At 37.1% G+C, this 27,763-nt stretch overlaps 1 protein-coding gene across 7 annotated transcripts in view; it reads right to left on the bottom strand.

The window, feature by feature from the left end:
• Positions 1-27,763, bottom strand: part of PDE10A (phosphodiesterase 10A) — a 547,546-nt gene that overhangs the window by 113,662 nt on the left and 406,121 nt on the right. For all 7 annotated transcript variants that reach the window (XM_070518672.1, XM_070518620.1, XM_070518469.1 and 4 more), the window contains one exon: positions 15,925-16,053. In XM_070518672.1, the coding sequence (XP_070374773.1) occupies positions 15,925-16,053 (129 nt within the window). The remainder of the gene's footprint in view (positions 1-15,924; positions 16,054-27,763) is intronic.

Raw genomic sequence — 27,763 nt, 5'->3', positions numbered from 1 at the left:
GCAATGCAAGTCCTCAATATTGAACTTCGTTTTCAAAATTATGGTTCTTCTCGGTCCTTTGCATTTTACAATCAGCTTCTCCAGTCTCCACCACACGTGTGCATGTCCTCAGCCAGGAACAGGTTTGCTTCAGTCCTGACTGAAATCCCAGGCTGGTACAGCCAGGCTACTGGCCAACACTCCCCTACTCAGTGGCCCCCAAAATGCCATTGGATGGAGAGAAAGAGGGTTGCCCACCACTCCAAGTTGAGTGAGCTCGTTCAACTGCAGCAGAGAAGTTGTCAGAACCTCCGCACCAACCATCTAGGGGACAGGGGCTAATGGAAGCAGCTGCAGGCCATAACACCACAAATGCCCACAGTTCTTACCTGAAGCTCACAGCTTCTGGATCATAAATGCCTCTCGGATTGTTGTGTGCCTTTGATTGATATTCAGACACTAAAATGACTGCTTTTGTCCATTATTCTCCACTTTATAATTGCTTTTTGGGCAGAAGATATGCTACTTTACTTTCTTCATTCAGCCATAGCTGGAAGTCCAACTTTGCACTCAAACTCATCATTTTTACTCTGCACCAGCAATTGTCAACATGGGGTTCCGAGACCTCTGGGCTCCCAGAGACCAATTTGGGGGGATTACAGGTAAAAACTATTTTCATAATAATACTAAGATGTGATTTGCCTATTTCTCATTTTCTCACAAGTTTGCAGTGGATGTTTCACAAGCTACGAGGTTCTCATAATTCATAGAATGCATCCTTTGTATTCTAATATTTTCTAAGACCTTTTAAGGTCGTAGGTTTAGGTTACAAATACGTGAGTTTTCAGGGATGAACTCAAGTTCTCAATACTTCCATAGTGCTCTCTTAAAGAGCTGCTCTCTTTAGTTACATCTGTTAAAGTATCTGCAACTTCATTAACATCCAACAAATATTTTGAAACCCCAAGACTTCTTTGTGCCTACGTAAGAAATATAAAAAGTACACTTTATTTAAAACTATTATTATCTAAAAGTTAATATTTTATCTATTTTTCCTAAAACAAAATTTATTTATAGTATATTTTCTTACTTTTAAGGATTGATCATTGTCCTTAAAATGGGAAGCTTAATAAACTCCTTCTCTCAACCTAGAGCTGCACTGTTTATGTCGGAAGAAACTGAAAAAGTTGAAACTGACCTATCAGAAGATTGTCTGACTCATGGAAGGGAGGAATCTCCTCCAAAGAAACTGGGTGAAACTGTAAATAAGAAACAAAAATATGATAAAATGTCACTCTCTTGGCTTTCATAATTCACTTCATCCTGTCTTACGCAACAGAACATTTTCAGAGAGTATTGTCGTACCAGTTAAGCTGCAAGATTATTTTGAGACCAATCATTCAGTGTATAAAGAAAAAGGACCTGAATATTTTAAATTATAAACATGACGCACTTTTTAAAAGCCCCAAATTGTTTGTGACAGCTTTTCAAACTAGAAATCTATTTGTACACCCATGTTCATAGTAACCTTACTCTAACTAACAATCCAAGTGTTCATCCATTCATGAATGGATAAGCAAAATGTGATGTGGTCAATGCTTACAGGGAATATTATTCAGCCTTAAAAAGGAAGGCAGTTCTGATGTGTTACAACATGAATGAACCCTTGAGGACATTGTGCTAAGCTAAACAAGCCAGGCACAAAAGGACAAATATTGCATGATTCTACTTATATGAGATACTTAGAGTAGTCAAAATGACAGAGATAGAAAGTAGAATGGTGGTTTCTTAGAGGCTGGCCCCGTGGCCGAGTGGTTAAATTCGTGTGCTCTGTTTCGGTGGCCCAGGGTTTCGCTGGTTCGGATCCTGGGTGCAGACTCGGCACCGCTCATCAGGCCATGCCAGGGCGGTGTCCCACATAGCACAACCAAAAGGACCTACAACTAGAATACACAAGTATGTACTGGGGGGCTTTGGAGAGAAGACGAAGGCAAAAAAAAGACTGGCAACAAATGTTAGCGCAGGTGCCAATATGTAAAAAAAGAAAATCACTAAGATGGTTAATTTCATATCAAATGTATTTCACCGCTATTTAAAAAACTGAAAAAAAACCCCCACAATTTCATGAGAGGCAGGTCATTTATAGGAGTAAGTCTTATAAGAAGCATATTAACTACTTTATAGGCCAGTATATTTTCACAAAAAGGCAGTAAATGAATACACAATACTTCCAGTCCTATGATTGATACTAATTGGATAGTGATTGCATAGTGATTTTTTCATGTTTTATGAAAACAAAGGTTAGGGCTTATATGCTTTTTAAAAGTACAATACTTTCTCCAAATGTTAATTCTCCTTTTACCTATTCACATACACTTTTTAGATTTGTTTCTAACATGTCAAATTCAAATGTGTCAGTCAAGATGGAAATGTTAATGAATTTGTGAGCAAATAAAAATGTCATGATATACTGAACTGGCTTTTAATTAATGAAAATTCCTAGCTTTCAGTAAGACAAACATATCATATTTTACACGCCCAACAATATCAGAAAATATTAAGATGCTGCCATATTATAGAATTAAAGAAATGAGATGAATGTATACATTATGAAGAACTCTCCTGCATAAAGTACTTGTGTAGAGTATTCACAATTCTCTTTCAGAACACAATTTCTTAGAAGATTTTAGTCTTTCATTAAAAGCCAGCTATTGGAGATCTGGAAGATTCTTACACTGAGGTAGTTCTCAAATTTTTTAATCTCATATTCCTCTGCACTCTTAATGAAGACCCCAGAGAGCTTTTATTTAAATAAGTATTGATATTTGCTATAATAGAAATAAAAACTGAGGCATTTTTAAATGTGTATTTATTAATTTTAAAATAATATGAATAAGAATTCCATTACATATAGCATGCACACACACACACATATTTTTATGAAAAATAACTATTTTCCAAAACAAACAAACAAAATTATTGGGAAAAGGGGCATTATTTTAAATTTTTATAAATCTTTTTAAAGTCTGGCTTAATTGAAAAAGCCAGTTTCTCTAATTTGCTTCTGCATTTCAATTGTTTTGTGATATGTTATTTTGGGTGAAGTATATGAAGAAAGCCTGACCTCACAAAGATAGGCAGTTGGAGACAGGAGGAGTATTTTTAAAGACTTTTCAGATAATTGCACAAATTTTTTTTGAAATGAAACCAAAACTTAGCAAGCGATAGTTTCTTAAGGATTGGCTGAAATGTGAATTCTGAACCATTCTGACCTTATTTACACTTGGTTCCTGTGGTGGTTGCTGTGATGTGTTATATGGGTCCCTCTGGGTAATGAAGAATTTATTCTCCCTGGGAACACTGCCAGCACAAAACCCAGCGCTCCACCAGGACCGCCTCACCTGAAGGAAGACACCTCACTCAAGGGCACATCCACTTACAGGGGCACCTATCCACCGCCTCGGTAAAGTGGGCTACAAAGGTCCAGACCCCTCAGCCCTCTCAGGATAATCCTGAAGGGCCACCCCAGCCTCACAACTACATTTATGCAAAGCTTAACTTCTCCCTCTGCCAAGCAGTCTCCTTTCCTTCCCACTTTCATTCCCTTCCTCTTCCCTTCCACAGGCGTGAATCCCATGAGAATTCCCTGACAAACCTCCCCCACACTAATCTCCATTTCAGAGTCCAGCTTCCCAAGAAATCCAACCTGTGACAGGAGGTCCAGCTGTGTCTTGGGGGTTGAGGCGGTGGGGGAGCCTCCAAGGAGAGCAGAGTAGCCACTGTTTTTCAAGATTATTTCACTATTTTGATATCAATATGTGCCTACTCATGTTAATGAGCTGTGAAAGACTTTGCTACATTCACTCATTCGTTCCTTCTATAAATGGTTACTAGCCAGGTGCTAATTTCCTTTCATAAAGCTTTGATCGATATATATCAGGAATCCCCAGTTTTATTGAAACTCTGCATGTCCGTATTTAACTTAACTGTGTTTCTTCATTCAACAAAGTTTAGAGCAAGAATCCTTCTTAACAGGATACCGTTCTAGGCAAGGGACTTGCAATTCTTAAAACAAAAATAATTTAAGTATATGCTACATGTTACATTTTAAAATGTGTATGGGGAAAATATAAAAAGCAAGTCTTTTTAATGTGAAAAATGTGATAAGAAAAATATTTTGTGTCTAACATCACTTCTCTTTCTAACTTAGAACTGAAGTCATATATCTTAGGAATTGTTAGTAATTTAACATATTCTAAGTTTCCTTTCCTTGTATTAGAATTTCACATAAATAGTTTATGAAGAAAGTTCTAACAGGACTTATTCTAGAACTTAATTTTCTTAGCCCCACAGTAAAAGGATATACAGAAAGCTGAATAGAAACAACAGCATGAGGAATTGAAATCTGAATGTCTCCATTGACATCTAAAAAAATTCTTTAAGAATATTATTAAGTCCATCTCAAACAATTCTCATATGTATGTAATTAGGAAAAGAAACAGAATTGTTTATATGTGTTTTAGATAAACTCTTTAAGCGAAAAACGTCATACAAATTCCAAAATAAGGAGTTTCGACTATGATTGATCTAAGAAACCTTGATTTTTAAAACTCTTAGCCTGAGATCAATTTCTAAAACATTCTTAGAATGGCTCCTTTGTTGATTATAAATTCTTGGTGTTTCTAATTACTCTAAGATAAATCACTCCTTTCATCATTTTTATCATTTCCTGTTCAATTGTTTTGGAAGTTTGAGAACCGTCGTTATTTTGTTGTGTCTCTGCTCCAGGTTCTGAGCTTTATGACTCATTCTTGATAATGTTTCATGATTTACACAGATTAGTGATATGTATGCTTTCTCTCTTCCTGACTCTTGTTCACTCAGTGTGTACTTTTCCTCAAATACATTCCAAGTTATACCATTAGGTTTTAAATTGTGCCCAAACCAAAAGGAACATTTATTTACTCCACTTGAAAATATTAACGTCATAAAGGTTCTATAAAAAGTTCCCAGTAAAACTTTATTCCTTGATGTTTCACCAACATTAGAGAGATACACACTTTTTGCTTCAATTTCAAAAGACTGAGCTGCTGCATTAAGATATATGCAAGTAAGTTATCAACTAATGACACAACAAACCATAAAAGGCGTGCGTTGATGAGTTCTGGTGATGTGAAAATAGGGCAAAGATTGAAACTTCACTGTGTGTTTTTCATACTGAACAAGACACTACAGATTGTGAAAAGCATTCAAAACATGTCTTCTCGAATCTCCTTTAAATCTTTCAATAACTTCATGTTGTTCTTAAGATAAAAAGGTCCTGCACGATCAATCTCTGCTCACATCCGCATCCTCTTCCTCCATAATGCTCCAAACAAAGGCCCTTCCACCTTTGGAGTCTTCCGTCTCTCTTCCTCTCTTCTAGCTAGCAAATCCATCCTTCAGGCCTCAGCTTAAGTTCTCCTCTCTCAGAGAATCCTTTCTCAGCCCCAGACAAAGTAAGATCCTCTTGTTACATCATTCACTGAACACTGACCTTCCTTTTTAGCATTTTTTTCTTTTGGATTTTTTTCAGTTTTGTTGAAATATAATTGACAGATAGCACTGTCTAAGTTTAGGATGTACTGCATAATGGTTTGACTTCCATCTATCACGAAATGATTACCACACTAAGTTTAGTTCACATCCATCCTCTCATATGGATACAAAAAAATTTCTTTTTTCCCTGTGATGAGAACTCTTAGGACCTACTCTCTTAAACAACTTTCCTATATATGACACTGCAGTGTTAACTACACTCATCGTGTTGTACACTACATTCCTAGTACTCATTTATCTTATAACTGGAAGTTTGCACCTTTTTACCACCTCATCCAATTCCCGCTCCTGCCACCTCCTGCCTCTGATAACCACAAATCTGATCTCTTTTTCTATGAGTTTGGGTTTTTTTAGATTCCACATAAAAATGAGATCGTACAGAATTTGTCTTTCTCTGCCTGACTTAATTCACTTAGCATAATGCCCTCAAGGTCCATTCCTGTTGTCCCAAGCAGCAGGATTTTTACAGCTGAATAATATTCCATTGTATATACATATACCGCATCTTCTTTAGCCATTCATCTGTCAATGAATGCTTAGGCTATTTCCACATCTTGGTTATTGCAAATAATGCTACTAAGAACATGGGAGTGCAGATATCTCTTTGACATAGCATTTTCGTTTCCTTTGGATGTATTCCCAGCAGTGGAATTGCTGGATCATATGGCAGCTATATTTTTAATTTTTTGAGGAATCTCCACACTGTTTTCCATAGTGACTGCACCAATTTCCAGTCCCACCAACAGTGCACAAGGTGACTATCTCATTGTAGTTTAGATTTGCATTTCTGTAATGATTTGTGATGTTGAGCATGTTTTCATGTACCTGTCGGCCATTCCTCTATCTTCTTTGGAAAAAAGTCTATTCAGGCCCTTTGCCCATTCTTTTGGGGTGGGGGGTGGAGGGGGTGCATTATTTGAGTTTTTGCTGTTGAGTTGTATGAGTTCCTTTTCTATTTTGGATAGTAACCCCTTATCTAATGGATGGTTTCATCCATTTTTCTGTAGATTGCCTTTACACTTTGTTGATGGTTTCTTTTGCTGTGCAGAAGATGTTAGTTTGATGTAGTCAGAGGATTTATATGGCTTCAGGTCTTACATTTAACATTTAAGTCTTTAATCCATTTCAAGTTAGTTTTGTGAGTGGTGTAAGACAGGGGTCTACTTTCATTCTCTTACATGTGAATATCCAATTTTCCCAGCACCATTTCTCCATTGAGTATTCTTGGCTCTGCTGTCAAATATTAGTTACCCATATATGCTTGGGTTTATTTCTGAGCTCTCAGTTCTGTTCCAATGATCTATTTGTCTGTTTTTATGCCAGTACCATACTGTTTTGATTACCACAGCTTGAAATTAGGAAGTGTGATACCTCCCACTTTGTTCTTCTTTCTCAGGATTGCTTTGGCTATTCTGGGTCTTTCGTGGTTCCATATAAAATTTAGAATTGTTTTTTCTACTTCTGTAAAAAAAAAAACTGCCATTGGAATCTTCATAGAGATTGCATTGAATCTATAGATGGCTTTTGGTAGTACTGATGTTTTAACAATATTAATTCTTCCAATCCAGCAACATTAAAATCGCACTTTTCCATTTATTTGTGTTTTCTTTGATTCCTTCCATCAATGTCTTGTAGTTTTCAGAGTAGAGATCTTTCATCCTCTTGGTTAAGTTTATTCCTACATATTTTACTGTTTTTGATGCTACTAAAAATGGGATTGTTTTCTTTATTTCTTTTTCAGATAATTTGTTTTCAGTGTGCAGAAACTGATTTCTGTACGTTATTTTTGTGTCCTGCAACTTTAATGAATTCATTCATTAGACCTAACAATTTTTTGGTGGAGTCTTTAGGATTCCCTATATTTAAAAGCATGTCATCTGCAAATAGAGATAATCTGACTTCTTCCTTTCCAGTTCTGATGTCTTTTATCTCTTTTTCTTGCCCGATTGCTTTGGCTAGGACGTCCAGGACTATGTTGAATAGGAGCAGTGAAAGTAAGCACCCTTGTCTTGTTCCCGATCTTAGAGCAAAAGTTTTCAATCTCAGCACTTTTTTATAATTGACTCAGGGTGTGGGAATTGGGTGAAGGTGGTCAAAAGGTACTAATTTCTAGTTATAAGATAAGTACTGAGGATGCAATGTACAACATAATAATTATAGTTGATACTGCTTTGTGGTATGTTTGAAAGCTGCTAAGAGAGTAAGTCCTAAAAGTTCTCATCACAAGAAAAAAGAATTTTAAATAATTGATTTAAATAATTATAGACAAATTATTTACTATTTTGGGCCCCCTTTAGAAAGTAAGTTCCATTACAACTGAATTCATGTCCAATGCTTAGGAAATGCTAAACACATAGTTGACATTTGGTAAATCTGAGTAAAATGAAATAATTTGTAAACCTAAAATGACAACTCTGAGACAAAAATTGAGCTGTGTGCTTTTCTAGTCCCCATTTCAGCCACGAACTTCTTATGTGACCATCAAAAGGATCAATGATAACATACTACAGGGAGGGGCAGGAAAAAGCTAATAATAAGGGATTAGTGAGAACAGACTAAATGTTTATTATCCCCTCCAACAGAAAAATATCCAAACAAGCAGAGAATATTGGTTTAAACTTAATTAGAATTATTGAAAGCTGGGGCAAAATCCTCCATATAAGAAATACCCGAGAAGCTATCTTTTAATGTTTCTTCTATTTCTTTCCTATTAAAAAGGCAACATATATAAGAATATAAACACATCGATAAATCCTAAAAATACAAAAACAATCACAATGACACATATTTTACTAGCTCTTTGTCTATGCATTGATATGTAATTATTAACCTGCAAAAAGGTGATAATATATACTGTTCTTCAACTCGCCACACTTGCATGAAACTACCAATTAAACACCTGTTTTTGGATATTTACACTGTTCCTACTTTTCCTACTACAGTCAATGCAGAACATGAACAAATAGCTAAAATAAAATGAAGGTAGAAAGACAAAAAGTTTAATACCATCTTCTTGCATTCTTAAGACAAGAAAAAGTATTTTCAAGATGTGAAATCTGTAACAGAACTACTCCATGGAATATCAAAATTGCCAGCACTACAAAAGCAAACAAGAAAATCCAAAAACTTAAAAACAAAATAACTAAGAGGAGCAACTGGGCATATAGTCGTCCCTCGGTATGCACAGAGGATTGGTTCCAGGACCCCAACAGATACCAAAATCCAAGGATGCTCAAGTCTCTTATATAAAATGTCATGGTATTTGCATATAACGTACACACATCCTCCTGTATACTTTAAATCATCTCTAGATTATTTATAAGACCTAATACAATGTAAATGCTATGTAAATAGTTCCTATACTGTATTGTTTAAGGAATAGTAACAAAAAAAAAAGTTGCTCATGACAGATGGAATCTTCCTATGCCTTTCCACCCTTGGGTAGTTGAATCCATGGGTGTGGAACTCGAGGATACAGAGGGCCGACTATTCATTTTAAGCAAACTGCTGTTTGAACCGAACTGTTTCGTTAGCCAGCTTGCTTTCAACCACCCTACTGCTTTCTATCAAATTCCGTCTACCCAGAATTTTCTGTGCCAAATCCTCCCTCTTCTGGCTTTCCTAGAAGTAAGTCACGCCAAGCCCGGTGTCCCTATCTTTGTTCCTGTTGCTCCCCACCCAACAGTCACACCCCATTTGCTCTCCCACAGGACCCCGAAATGCCCAGGACAGTGGCTCTCAAACCTTAGCATGCATTAGAATTCCCTGGGAGGCTCATCAAAACACGACCGCTGGGCCCACCACCGCAGTTTCTGACTCAGCAGGTCTGGGGTGAGACCCGCCCTACGGCATTTCAAACTAGTTCGCGAGTGATGTTCACCTTGGTCTGGGCATCACACTTTGAGAACCAGTGGCCTCCCTCAAGGGCCAACTCTACAAAAAGTCTTCTCAATTTTCATACCTCTTAATGAGCTTGAGCCTCACAAGTGCTGTCTGCACAACCTAAACCACATCATTTAACACTTGATAGATACTCTCGGTTGCTGAAGTCTCATACTTTCCTATCTTCTTTCCCCATACCACAAGATTATAAGTCCTCCCAAGGCAGTAAACACAATATTGCTCCTGCGGCTTACAAAGAGCCCAGGACATGGCAGACTGACAGAAGCATGTGCATAGCACATAGACTCCCTCTGACTGGCCAAGAGCAAACAGTGTGGATCTTCAAATCTCAAGCAAATTTAATTCCACTAAAAATTTCTATTTGCTAGACATTATGCTGGATGTTTTCAAATATGTACAGTCAACAAATACTGAAATAATCTTATTCTTTGATTATATGTTTATTATCTGTCTTCCTCTATCAGAAAGTGACCTTGAGGGGAGCAAGTTTATATTTCTTGTTCTCCAATTAACACTCCTCAAATAAGAACTCAATAATTATTTGTCAACCAGCATACTGAATGACTAGCCAGAGAAATGAGCAGTACCTGGTCACATTCCAGCTACAACCTGCCACTCAAATGGATGTTTGTAGAAATGATTATTTAATCTTTGGCCAAATAATCCAGATCACTGTTAAATCTTCAGGAAGCTTTTAAGGGGTAGATTAAAAAAATAAAACACACTGAGAAATAGTTATACCACTTATCTTTCACAGGCCTTTATTTTTAAAAATCTGTATTTTATGAAATGAAATTTTAAATGCTGAAAACAATTCTATTAAATATACACAACGGCTTTTACTAAACACCTTTTTCTATAATATGTGCAATTAGCAAATACAATTTTTATAAAGAAAGATACCGACAAAAACAAAGTATTTTCAAAAATCAATTAGCTCATAACATTTTCATTAGTTAGTATCCTTTGAAAACAAAATTTTTACTTAGGAAATGTTGTAATGATGTTGAATGCAAAAATAATGGCTACCATGAATAAGAACTTTATGGCTACTATAAAAACTGCTTCAGAAATCAACCTGGTCTGTAACAAAGGTATTAAATTTATTTGAATTAGTTTCATAGTCACTAACAATACTTCTAATAATCTGACAATCTTTAAAATTATCAAAATCCCAATCAACTTGATTCAATTGCTATGGAGCCCAAACACTCTCAGAAAGAATAAATTAAAGATACATCTTTATAATAATATGAGCAATTAACAGAATTAATGGAATACATCAAGTACCTGTTTGCAAATGAATTAATATCAACTTTATCCCCCTTCTAGTTACCAGATGGTGAATTCACGTTTATTTATAATTCAGATCAAGGCATTCAACACATTTAACACATTTTCTGGTTTCCACTACAAAAAAAAAGATATGAAAGTTCTAGATGAAAATGTAATTTCAATATTTGAGACAAAGAGATTTCAAGGAAAAGAGAGAAGGTGCTCAAAATGAAGTTCCCAGTAAACCACTCCAACTGTGTGTTTTTTTCTTATTTATGATATGTACTAATAGTTAACACATCATTTATTAGTGTCCTACTTCCTAAAACCTTCTAACATTGCATACTTTTGCAAAGTAATTCATGCCCCGTTAACTGACTATCCCACTACATGATGTATACTAGCATAGAAGCCAGCTGTCCTATACTAAGCAGGAGAAATGTTATTTAATCTGCATTATAGGCTGCAGAGACTAGGTTTAGGGGGCATAATTTAAATCCCACCTTAATTCTAAGTATGAAATATCTAACAGTATTATTTGAACAAAAATTAAATCTCATTTCTAGAATCATAGAGAGGTTAAAAATATGTAGTAAGTACATTCTTCGAGTAAAAACAAAGAAACCATTCATGTATTTGTTGAAAAATATTTAAGGCAGCTGACAGCACCAATATTTTCATAATTATTTGACATTTATAGCTACCCTGATAGTGATATAGTCTGCTACTGAATATTTTAGACATAGAAATATAATAATAATAAAAATCACTGGGGCCGGCCCAGTGGCATAATGGTTAAATTCGCACGCTCTGCTTTGGTGGCCCAGGGTTCTCAGGTTGAGATCCTGGGTGCGGACCTAGCACCACTCATCAAGCCATGCTGTGGCAGTGACCCACATAAATTAGAGGAAGACTGGCACAGATGTTGGCACAGGGACAATCGTCCTCACAAAATAAATAAATAAGTAAATAATTACCGCCCATAGAAGATAGCACAGCTACTCATAATTCTTAAATGATTTGGGTTCAATCAATCACTCTCTTGAGAGCCAAATAGATTCCCCTTGGAAAATGAATATCATAGTTATGTTTTGGGAGGTTTAAACAAAATCCACATATTTTAAATATTATTCTAATACCAGAAGATGCCAAATATGGTCACGCTGACTTCCAACGTTCTCACTTCTTTATGCGTCCTTTCCAATACCACCAACATTGTCAACTAATCATTTTTTACATTAGAAGCGAAAAGGAGACATTGCTGATAGTCAAGAATGACTCTTCCTGCACATAAGTGAAATATTAGAATGACATTAGGGTTGTGAAACTGTGTTCCATCTTAGAATGTTCTTACAAGAAGTGCAAAAGGTTGGCTCTTCATCATATGCTAATGTTTGACTTATTAATTTTATATTTATACTTTGATATTTGTGTAGATATTAGAGAGTTTAGTAATCTGAGTCTTGATGAATACCAGCCAGGCCTGTCAAACTTACCTTGCATAAAAATTAGCATAAAATATAACATTTAGTGAAACAATTCATGACGTAGATACTTTTCTTTCTTTCCAAAGGTTTCCCAAATGGAAGTATGGTTGTGAGGATGAACGGGCCTCAATCCTTTCTGAGCAAATTTTTATACATTCTCTAAAGGGGTACATCAGGTTATAAAAGAAATAAATGCTAGCTCCAATTTCCACACATCACTTGAAAATCCCTTATTTGGAATTTAGGATCAGAGGTCAACCTTCAAAAGGCAATTTGCCTGGCAACTACAGATAGAACTTTATGCATTTGAAATGAGAATGGTATGAAAGCAATAAAATTAAACTGAAAACAATAACAGTAAAGACTTTTGAAATTTAAATCCGGGGACATATGGTGGTCCATCTTTCCCCAACCCCCCTCTCTGTCTACACAAAGTAGACCATGATTCATCGTGGTCCAGGTCCCTCCACAAGACCACTCAGACTCAGAGCCTTCAAGCTTCGAGTATGCTCAACCTCACACTCAGACTACCTAGAAGAAAATAGAAACTTGTAACTCTCTTCTATTTGTTTGACTGTGAACTCCTTAGCGACTTAATAACCTGAGTACCTGAACAGCGCCTTACACATAGTTTGCTAAATAAATGAAAAGACAAGGTACCTTGAGGGACTTAAAAACATATACTACACAATCCTTTCTGTCAAGAAGCTTTTAAGTGAATGTAGGGGAGATACGAGCATAAAAGTAGTTCTGGTGTCAGGCATGATATGATAGCCAAGTGTGGTGAAAAGTGTCATAATGGTGCACTGGGAGGTTGAAAACCCAACTCTCCCTAATTTATTCCTTCATTCATTCAAAAATGTTTAGAAAACCCATTACTATGCATCAGGTGTGTTGTTAGGCAAGAGATACAAAAATAACTATGATACACATGGTCCAAGCCCTCACATTGCTCAGAGAGTCACTGTCTGGGGACTCCATCAAGAAACAGATGCTGGACCTCCAGTGGTCCCTTAGCATCCCTTGGCGCAGTTTCAACATCTGCCAGATGCACATGACTCTACCTGTTCTCCACTAACTATAACCAGATGTGAAGGGTGAATACTCGTGAAGTGCCTTGGAAATGACAACTCCTCAGTGGCCACACAATATCGATGCATTATGCATACTACTATAGTTTAACCAAAATATGCCATGCCTTCTCTACTTTTTAAGTGTTTTGCCTATGAGCACCAAGCAAAGAGTAGGTGCTCAATAAAATAATAAATGAATGAAGAACTAGCTTTTGTGACAGCACAAAGTCACCGTTAAAAAACACCTGCAAGCAATATGAAAGCTGATCATTTTAAAGGCAAATATAATTTTGTAATTTAAATAATCATCCCTTTATTCACTTATTTAAAAATTTGAATTTTCATATATGAACTTCTCTAAGCAGAATATACCTTTACACAATTTTCTGTCCCCGTAGCATAGATCCTTTCCACATGAGGCTGGTAATGAAATAATCTGGATAGCCTTGTCTCTTTTTCAACAAACTACTCTCCAAGACCTACTGTGTGTCACACTTTCTGGTCCTGGGTCCACCCATGGAAATGCAAGACACTCACTGAAAATCCTCGCCACAAAAATTTTCTTCCTCAAGACGTTTCAATGAAGGGACTTGGAAGGAGAATACGGCCCAGTTAAGGAGAACACGAAATTTTAAAAAATAATGAGGGAGTGATGGAAGAAATGAAAAGCTTCCACTGACGATGACCTTAATCCATAACTATATAAATGAAATCAAGATATTTAGCTGGTTTTCTGTATTTCAAAGAAAACCGGGCAATGCTTTCTGCATGCCATTCACACAAGGTTAGTGTTAAAGCTCCTTTTCATACAGTCTGGAGGGGCGGTGACACGCAGCCTATCTGAACCCAAACAGGATGTTACGAGATCCATTCTTGTGATAAACTCCCTCGGAGGAGGCGGTACAAAGGGTCTTACCAGACCTCCGTGGTAGAATTAAAGGTTGCTTTTTATGCACTTCCATGGCAAACTACATGCACCCTTGCTTACTACTGATGCATTCTGTGATGCAGTGGCTTCTCTGCCTGTCCCACCGCTAGATGGTAAGCCCTAAGTCAACATCTCATCCAGCCTCACTTCATTCTGGGTCTCGTCGACCCTCTTTAGCCCTCAGCAGGGTCACTGTAAAAACATCCCCTCAGAGGGACAAGTTTTTCTTCCTATATAACCGAGTACTATTTCAGTTACACATTGCTATTCCTAATAATCATTTAAGTCTTGAGTATATGTATGAAACAGTTTGAAGTAGCATTTGATTAATTAACATAGAAAACAGATTTGGGAGATACGGGATGATGCAAATATTTATAAAAATTTAAGAGTTAACTATCACTGTAACACTGAAACAGCAGGCAAAATTTTCATTTTCTAAGACCTAGACTCAATTTCATATCTCACAGATACCCTACATTCTTGCATATATTATTATCCATCATTAGATAGCAAGTTGAAATTTGCATCTTTCTATGATATGCCTTAAAAACACTAGTCACACATTTGAAAGAGTCAAATATCTAAAGTTGTTTCAAATGTTTGAAGCTGAAATAAACCATGTCAAGCTTTGTCCTTAATATTAAATTCTATGATTGTTTTGAAAAGATTATGCCTGTCTCTGATTTATTTACATTTCTCTCTCCCCTTTCCTATATATTTTTGTGTCTTTCATATGAGTTCAAGTAGTTAAAAATCATATATAAAATTAAGTTCCACTATAAAAATAACATTCATAGAAATGAAAAGTCATATTTGGCCAAATACAAATTCATTTAAAGCCAAAATTAAAATTATACTACAATATTCAAATGCAATATATTAATATATATTCAATTTCAGGGGAAATTTATTTGACTTCATATCCGTTTTAAGTCCACATCTCTTTTTTCATAAATGTAACAATGTCTTAAGTTTATGAGTGTGAATGAAATGTCTAATACAAAGTCAAGAGTTCTTTTCCTACTGTGCATGTATAAAAATTGTTTGAGGACATCTTTTTGCAAAATTGAATAATATATATACATTTTTGAAATATATATAAAGACTATTTCTATAATGATTAATAATAATTAAATAAAATTAAGTCTAATACTAACTTCTACATTTTTCAAGTGGTCACATCTAAATAAATTTTTAAGAATTCTTTGCCAAGGGTCTGGCCTGGTAGCATAGCGGTTAAGTTCACACGCTGTGCTTCAGCAGCCCGTGGTTTGCCGGTTCGGATCCCAGGCACGGAGCTAGCACCACTTATCAAGCCATGCTGTGGTAGGCATCCCATATATAAAGTAGAGGAAGATGGGCATGGATGTCAGCTCAGGGCCAGTCTTCCTCAGCAAAAAGTGGAGGATTGGCAGCGGATTTTACCTCAGGGCTAATCTTCCTCAAAAAAAAGAATTCTTGCCAAGGTTTTTTTATAGTCAAGGATCTTTCTTTTGTTTTTATTTCCCCTCATGCTAACTTATTTCAAATTATTTTTTTAAACAGAATAAAATTCCTACAGTATTAAAATGCTAATATTTGTCAACTTTGTATTTTACTTTCCAGCATGTATTAAATACCTGCTTTTCATCACTATAAAGTAGTAAATATTCCACACTCAATCTGAATGTGATCTTACCTTCTGGTTTGTTGTTTTTCCTCTTCAGCCATTTTTCTACAGTCTCTGCACTAACACTTTCAGATACAAATTCGTCTAATACTTGGGGGTGAAGAGAGAGATAAGCCTTCACTTTTTCATCTGTCAAACCTGGAAAAGAATTGAAAAGAATAAAATTAATCTAGATGACATCTTCAAACACATCAATGATATACAACAATGACACATCATGCTTAGCCTGATTTAAAATATAAATATAAAAAGAATATAAAGACGTGTATATATACAATGTAACAATATTCATCCATAAAAAAAGAATGACGTTCTGATACATGTTACAACATGGAAGAACCTTGAAGACAGTATGGTAAGTAAAATTAGACGCAAAGAACAAATATTATCTGATTCTACTTACATGAATTATCTAGAATGGGCAGATTCTTAGAGACAAAGTAGATTAGGGATTCTCAGGGGCTGGGGGCGGGGCATGGGAAATTACTGCTTAATGGGTACAGAGTTTCTGTTTTGGGTGGAGACTAAGTTTTGGAAGCAGGCAGTAGTGACGGTTGCACGAACTGCGAGTATAATGAAGGCCACTGAATTATACACTTGAAATGGTTAAAATGGCAAATTTCATGTTACATATGTTTTACCACTATAAAAAAACAGTTAAAAAAAATAAAGTTAGAAGTTTAACGATTTTTTTTTTTTTTAGATTTTTTTCTTCTTTTCCTTTTTCTCCCCAAAGCCCCCAGGTACATAGTTGTATATTCTCAGCTGTGGGTCCCTCTAGTTGTGGCATGTGGGACGCCGCCACAGCATGGCTCAATGAGCAGTGCCATGTCTGCTCCCAGGATTCGAACCGACAAAACATTGAGCCGCCTACAGCGGAGCGCGCAAACTTAACCACTTTGACACGGGCTGGCCCCAGAACTTTAACGATGTTAAACTACAGACATTACATCATGTTACACAGCTGTTTTCCAACAGTGAATTTTAGTGTTATATTTGAGTGGATGCTGGGTTCCAGTATCGTGCAGTCAAGCCTTACAAAGTACTTACATTTTTTTGTGAATAGTTATCATAGATTGAATACTCAAGGTAAGTGAAACTCTAACAATAGTAACAGGAGAATATACATTTTAGGAGCTAAAAAAAGTTTATGACTAAATTCTTATCTTTTATTGTTTACAACATAAATTCTCCTTTTTCTCAGGGGCACTAAATCCACTGATATAACTAACGTTCAGTTCAGAATAATCGTGATGTTCGGTCATTGTCATTCTATGTATGTAGTCAGTTTCACTAAAATAATTTTCATGGTCTAATAATAATTGTTGACTACACATAGGATTTTCAAACAAAGAACTTTTACATGTTTTCAAGTTGAACATATAAAATTATGTGTTTTCAAATTGATGCTTCGTGTTGGCGTGCCATTTCATTAAACAAGTCCAAATCGCAAACAGGAGATCAATAATTATTACTCAGTCATGGCAATTATTTTTACTACTATATCCTCTCTGAATTATTCAATAAATTACCATCCTTAGGGATGGTTAGGTGAAAAAGGCAATGGAAAATTGTACTTGGAGACGCAGAAGAGAAGGAAGCATATCTTTATGACTCTGGGGAATTGGCTGCATGTTTTCACCAGCAGACAAGGCACAGAATTCATATGTGTTAATTAATTCTGCTGGGGACTAGAGTCACAACTGTTCTGATTCTCCGACAGAATGGTAGAATTGAGAAGGCAAATGATTTCTTTCAATGAATTCAGTACTTAAACAGTGCACTTAAACTACATAGAGAGATACGGATATATAATTAGATAGTTGTATTAGATAAAAGATAAACAGGACCCCTGTCTATGTTCGCCCTGCCCAAGAGCCCCGGCGATGTAAAATTCAATTGGAAAAATCCCACAAGGTGCTAAAGATAAGAGACTCATTAAAGTGAGAGAGAGCTCTCCTGACAGAGCAAGTTCCAGTCCCAAGATACAAAAGGCACAGGATGTTGAAGTAAGCTGATAGCTGACGTGACCTTCAAGAACACAGACAATGCAAATTTCATACTCTGATGACATCCTCCATAGTGGTACACATTTGACATCTAATTTCTTCTTAAAACTTCCTTCCATCACTTTTGTGATTCAACCCAACACAGTTCTTTTCCTAATTTCCTATTGGTCTTTCCTTCTGCTTTCTTGTCAATAATCTATGATGATGACAGCGAAATCTGAATCAGGAATCTTAACATATTTTTGATCTCCAGTCCTTGGGTATTCTTCCAACACCTCAAGCTCCATCTTGACTCAAAACTCAATGAGTCACCCCCTTCCCACTTATTCTTATTATTTAACGTATTGATTAAAATCCACAAAGTGATTTTAACTCTCAACTTCCCTTTTTCTGTTACTATTACCCTCTATTTTCCCAGAAACCCAGGCTGAAAATATACAGCCATAACTGACTCATCCATCTTGTCATCTCATTTCATCTTAGTGCACTACTATACAAGTCCTGTTTGCCAAATTACATATCAGATAAAAGACTTGTATCTGAAATATACAAAAAGCACTTAAACCTCAACAAGAAGAAAATCAAACAAACCAATTAAAAATGAGCCAAAGATCTGAACAGACACTTCACCAAGGAGGATACAGATACGGCAAATAAACATGAAAATGATGCTCATTCGCCATTAGTGAATTGAAGTTAAAACAGAAATGAGATTCTACTATATAACTACTAGAATGGCTAAAATCCCAAAAACTGACTACCAATTTTGGCAAGGATGCAGAGCATCAAAAATTCTCATTCATTGCAGGTAAGTGTGCAAAATGGTAGTCACTTTGGAAGACTCCTCGGCACTTTCGTATAAAGCTAAATATAATCTTCCCATATGATCCAGTAGTCACATCACTAAGTATTTACCCAAATGATCTGAAAACTTATGTCTACACAAAAACCTGCATTTGAATATTCATAGCAGCTTTATTTATAATGATCCCAAACTAGAAGTACCAAGATGTCTTAGAACAGTAGGCAAGTGGAAACGCAAGTTGTGGCATATCCATACAGCTAAACACTATTTAGCAATAAAAAGAAATGAGCTAACAAGCCATTAAAAAACATGGAATAGTCTTAAATGCATATTGCTAAGTGCAAAACGCTAGTCTGAAAGGCTGCATATTGTATAATTCGAATTATACAACATTTTGGAAAAGGCAAAATTATATAGAATGAATAAAAAGATCAGTGTTGCCAGGTGTTTGAGGGGAAAGCAGGAAGACTGGATGGGTGAGGCACAGGGCACCTTTCAGGGTGATGAAACTATTCTGTATGATACTACAATGGTGCATGCGTGACACTGTGCATTTGCCAAAACCCAGAGAACTTTACATTACCAAAAAAACCTTTAATGTACATAAATTTTTAAAAAATCATTTAGAAGGTTGGGCTATCCCAGGATGGAAGGGAGAATGAGGCGAAAGAATCTAAATGTTTTACAAAGGCATGAAACAACCTCCCTGAAGGAGGTGGAGGAGAAGGTGTTGACCTATGTAACTTTAGAAATGGGTCTGTAGGACCAAAGGCTGAAGAAACGGCACGTCAGGACTATTCTCCAATTGATAAAGGTATCCCATGACGGTAGAGCTTAACAGTTCTGACATCACTACTCATGTATACTAGAACTCGATAACTAAGTAAGTGGATGGTGGGAATGAGGTTTCTCAGTGGCAGAGTGGGACGTTACACATAAGCAAGAAGACAGTCTAGAAAAATCTATGTGATAATGGATTAGAGTTTGAGACATCAGTAAGAACTCATATTTAGCTCAATATAGATACGATGGTACATAGAAATACACTGTGTATATACTCAGGTTAGTATACACTCAATATTTCCTTGGAAGGTTAGCTGAGAGGGCCTAGAAACAATAATATCCCAGTGCCAACAAAATTACATGGAGCACCCAAATCTTGGTTTCTAATATCATTCCCCAGTAAAGGAACCACAGCTTCTTGGAGAAATGGCTGATTTTAGGACAGCTACAGAAAACACGTAAGATGAGCTTGGAGCATCTTTTAGTGCCAGAAAGGAAGGACTAAGCGTGTGCGTGCACGCACGCACACACACACACACAAAATGATGGGGTATGTCAAAGGGACACAGAAGCTGATTGAAAGAACTCCCAATGGTTCAAACATGGAAGAATTTGAGTAACAAAGTAATGCAGCACTGGATTATAACCCAAAGAATAAAATAAATATCCATGCTAAGGTCTGAATATTTGTGCCCCTCTCCCTTCCAATTCATACGTTAAAACCCTAATCGCTAAAGGTGACGGTATTAGTAGGTGGAACCTTTGAGATGTGCTTAGGTCATGAGGTGGAACCTTCATGAATGGGATTAGTGCCTTATAAAAGAGGCTCCAGAGAGATCCCTAGCCCCATTCCGCCATATGAGGGTACAAAATGTCTGTGACCCTTAAGAGGACCCCCACCCAACCAAGCCGGAACCATGACCTCAGACTTTCCAGCCTCCAGAGCTGTGAGAAATAAATTTCTGTTGCTTTATAAGCCACCCAGTCCGTGATATTTTTTTTTTCTTCTTTTTTTTTTTTTTGAAGAAGAGTCACCCTGAGCTAACTGCTTCCAATCCTCCCCTTTTTGCTAAGGAAGACCGGCCCTGAGCTAACATCTGTGCCGATCTTCCTCTACTTTCTATGTGGGACGCCTACCACAGCATGGCTTTTGCCAAGCAGTGCCATGTCCATACCCGGGATCTGAACTGGCGAACCCCAGGCCGCCGAGAAGCGGAACATGAGCACTTAACCACTGCGCCACCGGGCCGGCCCCCATTCTGTGGTATTTTGTTATAGCAGCCTAAATAGACTAAGACAATCCAGGAGTCCATGCTGATTTAAATAAATGACTGAATAAGCAAACAAACAAACAGGAGAACACATAAATTTTCCATGCAGAAGAATTCAAAATAATTTAAGTAGATGCTCTGCTCTCAAGAAGGTGAAACATAACTCTCCACTCTTGGACACTTACTTTGTATAAATTACTCAAAACTTACTTTTTAAAGATCAATTGAGTCATAAACGAGTTATGATGTCTAAGTAAACTTCTAGACTAAAGAAATTAATCAAATCCTGGATTTAAGTATGTAGAAGAGAATGAAAAGGCAAATAGACCATTCTGGTTGTAAACTCCGTTTAGAATTCCAAATATTATCACAGAGCTTTATATTTCAAATGTCAAAAGATCTAAGGATAATTTCCCCCCCAAATTGCCATTCGCATTTCATGAAAATAACTACTTCAATCAACATGACAATGGTAGGGGAAGGGATTAGGTCACAGTGATTGAAAGTACAGAGAAAGCTTAGTTTCCTCCTTGCACCTCCCCGCCGGGGTATGAGCCTGGTCAAAGCTGCTAAACTCGCTAAGCCTGGCTTCTTCTTTGTATTGGAACAGGACTGGAATGGGACTAACAAGAGTATCTAATTCCCAAGGTCATTATAATAATCCAATAAAATAATCCATACAGAGTATTTTTGCCTGGTACATTTAATATTAGTACCAAAAGCCATTGTTTTACCTGTATGAATCCAACTCTTGCATCTGTCCAGAGGCTCAAATCACAGGTTTGTAACTTTTCATTTCTTTAACATTAAAACTCCCAATTTTCTAAAACTTCCATTTTTATTTTAGCACTTAATGTTTGCTCAGCTTCCTCACCCATCAAAAGCAATCCTTCCCTCTTTTTTCTAACATTTTATCCATTTTTTATTTCCTATTAACATCCAGTTTTGCAAAAGGCCTTTGGGGCAACACAGGACCCACCTAGAATAAGACATTGAAATAATCATCATTGGACACTCTTGAAGAATGGCAGATGTATGGATGAGGAAATCATTCTTCTTTAACTTTTGTCTGACTTTGGTTTAATGTTTCCCCAGCTTCCCATGGCCTATACATTTTGTTTATGTCAATAAAAGACTTAGTGTTTCTTTGAGAAGAAATCCAATGAGAGCAGTAGGGTCAGACCAGGGTTGTCATTAGCACACCAGAGTATTCAATGGTTGAAAATTTGCCACCAATAATACACAAAATGAATCATATAGATAGATATTAATATAGATAGCTATTCCGAGGTAACGTACATTTGAGGCAATATATTTAAAAATACTCCATTTCTACTAATAAACTACATTCTCTCATCAATGCAGCATTTTGCTACAGTGCTCAGAGATTATAAGTACATAGATAATAAGATTGAACTGACTTTCATCTTCTTTCATTTTTCAACATCTGGCAGAGATGCTAATGAGCAGGGCTGGGCTGAAGTCTCAAATGAGAGCAGGAAAGAACAAGGATATTGACAGACTGAACGGGCAGACTAAGGGAGACTCAGATGTATTTCACTAGTTTTCACAATACCCTCTGAAAATATCACGAAGGATTACAATCTAAATAAATGCTAAAAACACCTATGATTAGATTGAACACTGAACCCAAAGACATATAACAAAGCACAAAATAAAGACTGACAAATATTTTAGTAAAGACAGTTGCTTCTGTGGTTAGTAACTCAACCAATAACCTGAGGGGTGGATAAAAAATAGCTTCATTTTGATGCTGAGTGACTCTCTTCAAGAAAGAGATAGACAGACAGACAGATAAAAGTCACAGAATATCTCCTACTTCAATATTTTCTTCCCGGGCCATAGAGACATAATGAAAAAGACTCGCGCCATTTGAGTTTTAATCTATGGACACAAAATAGCAATAACAAAATGGTAACATCAGTAACCATTCATTTTTCATCTTTTTTTTTAACCCAGTAACACTGAGGCTTTCTTCCATCTCCCTAGAAATCTTACAAGCTTCTAATAATGTAACACATTATTACACTACCCTTTGATTATTGCTGTCTGCAACTCACAAATTCAGCCTTTTCAGATGGAGATTGTGTACACGTGTGTACATATGCAAATAAACTTAAACCTTTTATAAAACCACACAAAAACCAGAATGGCTTCCCATGTACTCAATACCCAGCTTCAACAATTATCAACTTATAGCCAACATCCCCCATCTGTACCCTACCAACTCTCCTTGCACGTAATTTTGAATCAAATCTCATGCATCATTTCAACACATTCTACATCTCAATATGATAAGAACTATTCTAACCACAAATGCTATTATCACATGTACAGAGAAATTAATTATTATTTTTAACACCATCAAATATCTAAATGTTGAAGTTTCTAATTCTCAACTTTTTTTTAACAGGCTGTTTGCATGAACCCAGACCCAGAAAAGGTCTACAGCTGCCATTGTTTTGTATTTTTCACAGGTTTCTTTTATTCTATAGGTTCGCCCTCCATCTCTTTTGTTTTCCCCATTATAAGTTATGATTGAAGAAAACAGATCTTTTGTGCTGTGGTTTTCTAGAGTCTGGATTTTTCTGACTTTCTCTCTGCAGTGGTGTTTAGCATTTTCATCTGCCCTCTGCGTTTCCTGAAAACTGAGATTAGATCTAGAGACCTGAACAGATTGCAGTTCAATTCGGAGGTGGGTAGGCAATTTTCATAAGTGGTATTGTGTTCTTCTGTCAAAAGGTTCATGCCATCTGGCTGCGTCTCTGTTTGTGACGTTAGCACCATCGATGATCCAAGAGTCATAATTCACTAGGGCTTGAAAATGGTGGTTTCCTAATTCTATAATGCCTCCTTCATTTATTAGCTGAAATAATACAAAGAGAAAACTTCATCTCTACTCTTTGGTTAGTTCACAGAGACAAGACAGGATAAATGCTTAATTTGTTCCCCTTTATTTACCAGTTTTTACAATGAATTGGCTCAGTAGCATTCTCCTGTAGGCGAGCAACTAAAGATGTTGGTATTATTATAAAAATCATGTATTTGAACAAATTTGATCTGTTTCTTCCATTGTAATTACCATCCTTACTGGTACTCAAATTGTCGCATCTTTTGGCCAGCGGGAGGAGCTTCTTCAAACTGGTACCCAAGTCATTGTGACAAGAATCTAGTAGCTCTTGATGGCCTCCTTATGATCTGCTAGGGTAGGATGTTTCAGGTTCAGCTTGCACATTTTCTGCCCCAGATCTGAATGCAGACAATTTTCCTTCAGCTCTCAGTTTCCTTTTAGCGGGCAGTGGTATTTCAATTCCAGGAACGATGGAATTAGATTACATAACTACTCATTTGTTTTATCATACAATATACACACAATAGTATATGAGTGCTATAAACGATAAGGCGGATTTTTTTGTGTGTCCTATAGGACATATCTCACTAGAAATGTACAAATTACTGTATTTTAAAGTCACTTGAAATATTCTTTTCTCTGGTTATGTCACCAACTGGACACACATTTAGGTCCACTTCAGATGTATCTTCAAACGTGTCTTTATGACAAATTATTATTCTAAAACTGAGTATCTATATGCTGAAGCATTTATTATTTCTGAAGTCTTATCATCTTAATCATCATAGAAAATTATTTTAGAAACTCACTTTCAAATCAGAGGCTAAAGAACTATTGTTTTTCTCAAGCAGAGGGATATTTTTAATATTTTAATCAAAAGTGCTAAAAGACCCATTGTTTTAGAAATAGGAAAAAGCACAGTTTTTCAAGTATTAATTATAACATCTTAATTTATGGAGAAAAATCCCAATATGTGTCTGCATGCTTTTAAAAAATCAGTCAACAACATATGACAACACTCACGCACTTTGCCCCATCCCACCCCTGGAACCCAAGTTCTGGTTCCTGAGTTCCCATCCCATAATGCCCTAAGGTTACCCTCCCTAACCCAGGTCTTCCTGATCTTAAAGAATCCTTTCCTCCAAAATTACGTGTCTTATCATCAAATTCCTTGCTCCTGCCCCATCACAGAAAAGGGGGGTAAAAAAAACCCTACATTCCCATTATCTCACGTAGCTAATCGCAGAAGAAGAAATCACATACTTTAAAATTGCAAGGGATACGTGACTAATAATCTTTTCCCTGATTTATCACAATAATTGTCTCAATTTTATAATTTCCTGTATGTTTACTCCAGGTGTGAAGAATCAGTAAATAATTTTCTGTTTTTTAAAGTCTTAGTCCAACTGTAAGATAGATTGTGATTAAAAACAAAAAACCCACTTTTCATGCTATTAAATATTATCCCAGAATAGTCCAATTGCCAAAGAACAGCCTGATCTGTGAGGGGGCCGTCATATGAGGAGTGGGTGAAGGACCACAAATGTTGACTCGAGAGGACACAAGGTTCTTGGTGGACATTATCACTGCTTAATCTGAATGCTGTTAAGTAAAGAAGGTTAAGAAATTTCAGTTTGTTTCCTCCTGTTTTGTTTTTTCCATGTATGAACCCAGGGGCAAAATCAGAATTAACATTTTAGGAAGCCGATTACAATTCAATTTCACGCAGAAATTTTTAGGCAACAAAAAATTCTATAGAGGGCCAGCCCCATGGTGCTCCGACGGCCCAGGGTTTCGCCAGTTCAAATCCTGGGCACGGACATGGCACTGCTCATCAAGCCACACTGAGCCGGCATCCCAAGTGCCACAACTAGAAGGACCCACAACTAAAAATACACAACTATGTACCGGGCGGGAGGGGTGCTTTGGGGAGAAAAAGGAAAAATAGAATCTTAAAAAAAAAAAGATTCTCTAGCTGGGTCAGGCTACCTCCACAGACGGTGCATCCTCCTACAACCGTGAGGGTCAGGAGAGGAAAATCCAGGACACTTTACAGACCCTTCACAGTCTGTGATGTCCTCACATTTCAAACCACCCAGGGGGTAGGTGTACACACAAATTTACTTTGAAAATAAAAATTCTTATTAGTTTCAAGAGGCGGTTCCAAAATACATGTCAGAAACAGTAATTTTTGTAAATGTGTAGTAATATAAATGAAACATTTTAGTGACTTATAACAAAATCTGTCAAGTTCCAACAAAACAAAATATCTTGTGTCATACTATAAGCAGTGTTGGACTGGCATGCTGCTTGATGGCAAAGCTAAGTTGTCTGGGGGTGTGTGTGTGTGTGTAGTCACACAAGTTGCACGTTAATGTTTCTTCTAGGTTGTAATATAAATGCTTCTATGCACAACCATTCTATTTTTTAAGTGTTTTTATTTATTTATTTATTTATTGCTAGGAAAGATTCACCCTGAGCTAACATTTGTTGCCAATCTTCTTTTTTTTTTTTTCCCCTCCCCAAAGCCCCAGTGGACAGTTGTATTTTCTAATTGTAATTCCTTCTAGTTCTTCTATGTGAGCTGCCACCACTGCATGGCTACTGACAGACAAGTGGTGTGGTTCCACAACTGGGAGCTGGATGCAGGCTCCCCAAGCAGAGTGTGCCGAACTTTAACCATGAGGCCATCAGAGTTGGCTCTTCTATGCACAACCATTCTTTATGTATCCAAAAGAAAATAAAGGTTATCAGGGGAATAAGTTTAAAATCAGTTAAGGTTACTTTCAGAATCCCAAAATTCAACTTTATACACCTTCTCCCTACTGGGTATTACCTCTCTTGCACCTATACTCCAACTGTTTAACCTCTTTCCCTACCAAAGGATAAAAATGCTGATAGCTTTTGTTACTCACAGTTGGCCTTACTTGAACGCTCCCTCTACATACAATCCTAAAGACGCCATAAAGATAACTTGCATAGGCTCACTGAACCTCAGAGCCTTATGTATGTGGCACAGAATAAATGCTCAATAAATATCCGTTGAATAAATGAATTATAATCCTCAGAATATAACAAGGGGAATTGAGCACAGAGAAGTAATTGGATTCATTTTCTATTGGCCACAGAAGCAGTAATTAAGGTTGGAACAAAGATACAAGCTGGAGAGCTCACCTCTTAAAGCCAAGTGCCTCTTGTTTTGGACACTATTTCCTGTCTGAGCTTATTAGACTTGAAGGGGATGGCTACTGACTAGTGTTACCTCCCAATTTGGGATTCTATTCCACATTTGACCTCAGGTTACAAATCGGAAAATCGGACTGCTAAATCTCGGGCTTTGAGAAGAAGGTGGAAAGAAAGTTTTGGAGCAGAAACTGCCAGGAGGCACAGGCTAGCCCTGAGAAGAAGTCTCCTGGGAGACCCCACTGCCCTCCAGGCTTCCTTCATTTATTTCCTCAAATGTGCCAAGCCCTCTCCCTGCCCAGCCATGGTCTTTGAGGCTGTTTGCTTGACTCTTCTCCACTCTTCCCCTGGAGAAGGGAGACACTTGGCCAATTGAAAAGCAACTTCACAGAGACACCTTCATTAACCACACATTCTATGTCCACTGACTGTTCCATGATGCTCTCGTGGGACCTGCCCTTATACTCTGAATCACTCATACCAAGTTGAAACTTCCTATTTATTTGGTGTCATCTCATTAAACGTCAGCCTCTCCAAGTAGACAATGAGCTCCATGAGGGCAACAACTGATCTGTCTCATTCTCCATTGTCCACGTAGGACAGCCCCTGGCTCTGTGCAGAAAAGTCAACACAGCAGGCCTGAGACTGTTCTCCTCGGAGAGGCTGCTTGCAAGGTCGGCCCACGGCTGGCACCTGGGAACTTGGCTTGGGGAGTGTTGGACAATGGCAGGCAGAGGATCCCTATGTGACCAGCCCCCAGTAAGAACTCTGGGTACTGAGTCTCTAACGAGTTTCCCTGGTAGACAGCACTTCATGTGTGTTGTCACAATTGTCTCTGGAGGAACTGAGCACATGCTGTGTGACTCCATGGGAGAGGACTCTTGGAAGCTTATGTCAGGTCTCCCCGGTCGTCACTCTGTGCCCC

The sequence above is a fragment of the Equus asinus genome, chromosome 1 (assembly GCF_041296235.1).
Source record: "Equus asinus isolate D_3611 breed Donkey chromosome 1, EquAss-T2T_v2, whole genome shotgun sequence".
NCBI classification, from domain to species: Eukaryota; Metazoa; Chordata; class Mammalia; order Perissodactyla; family Equidae; genus Equus; species Equus asinus.
This window is presented reverse-complemented; position numbering and strand designations above follow the sequence as displayed.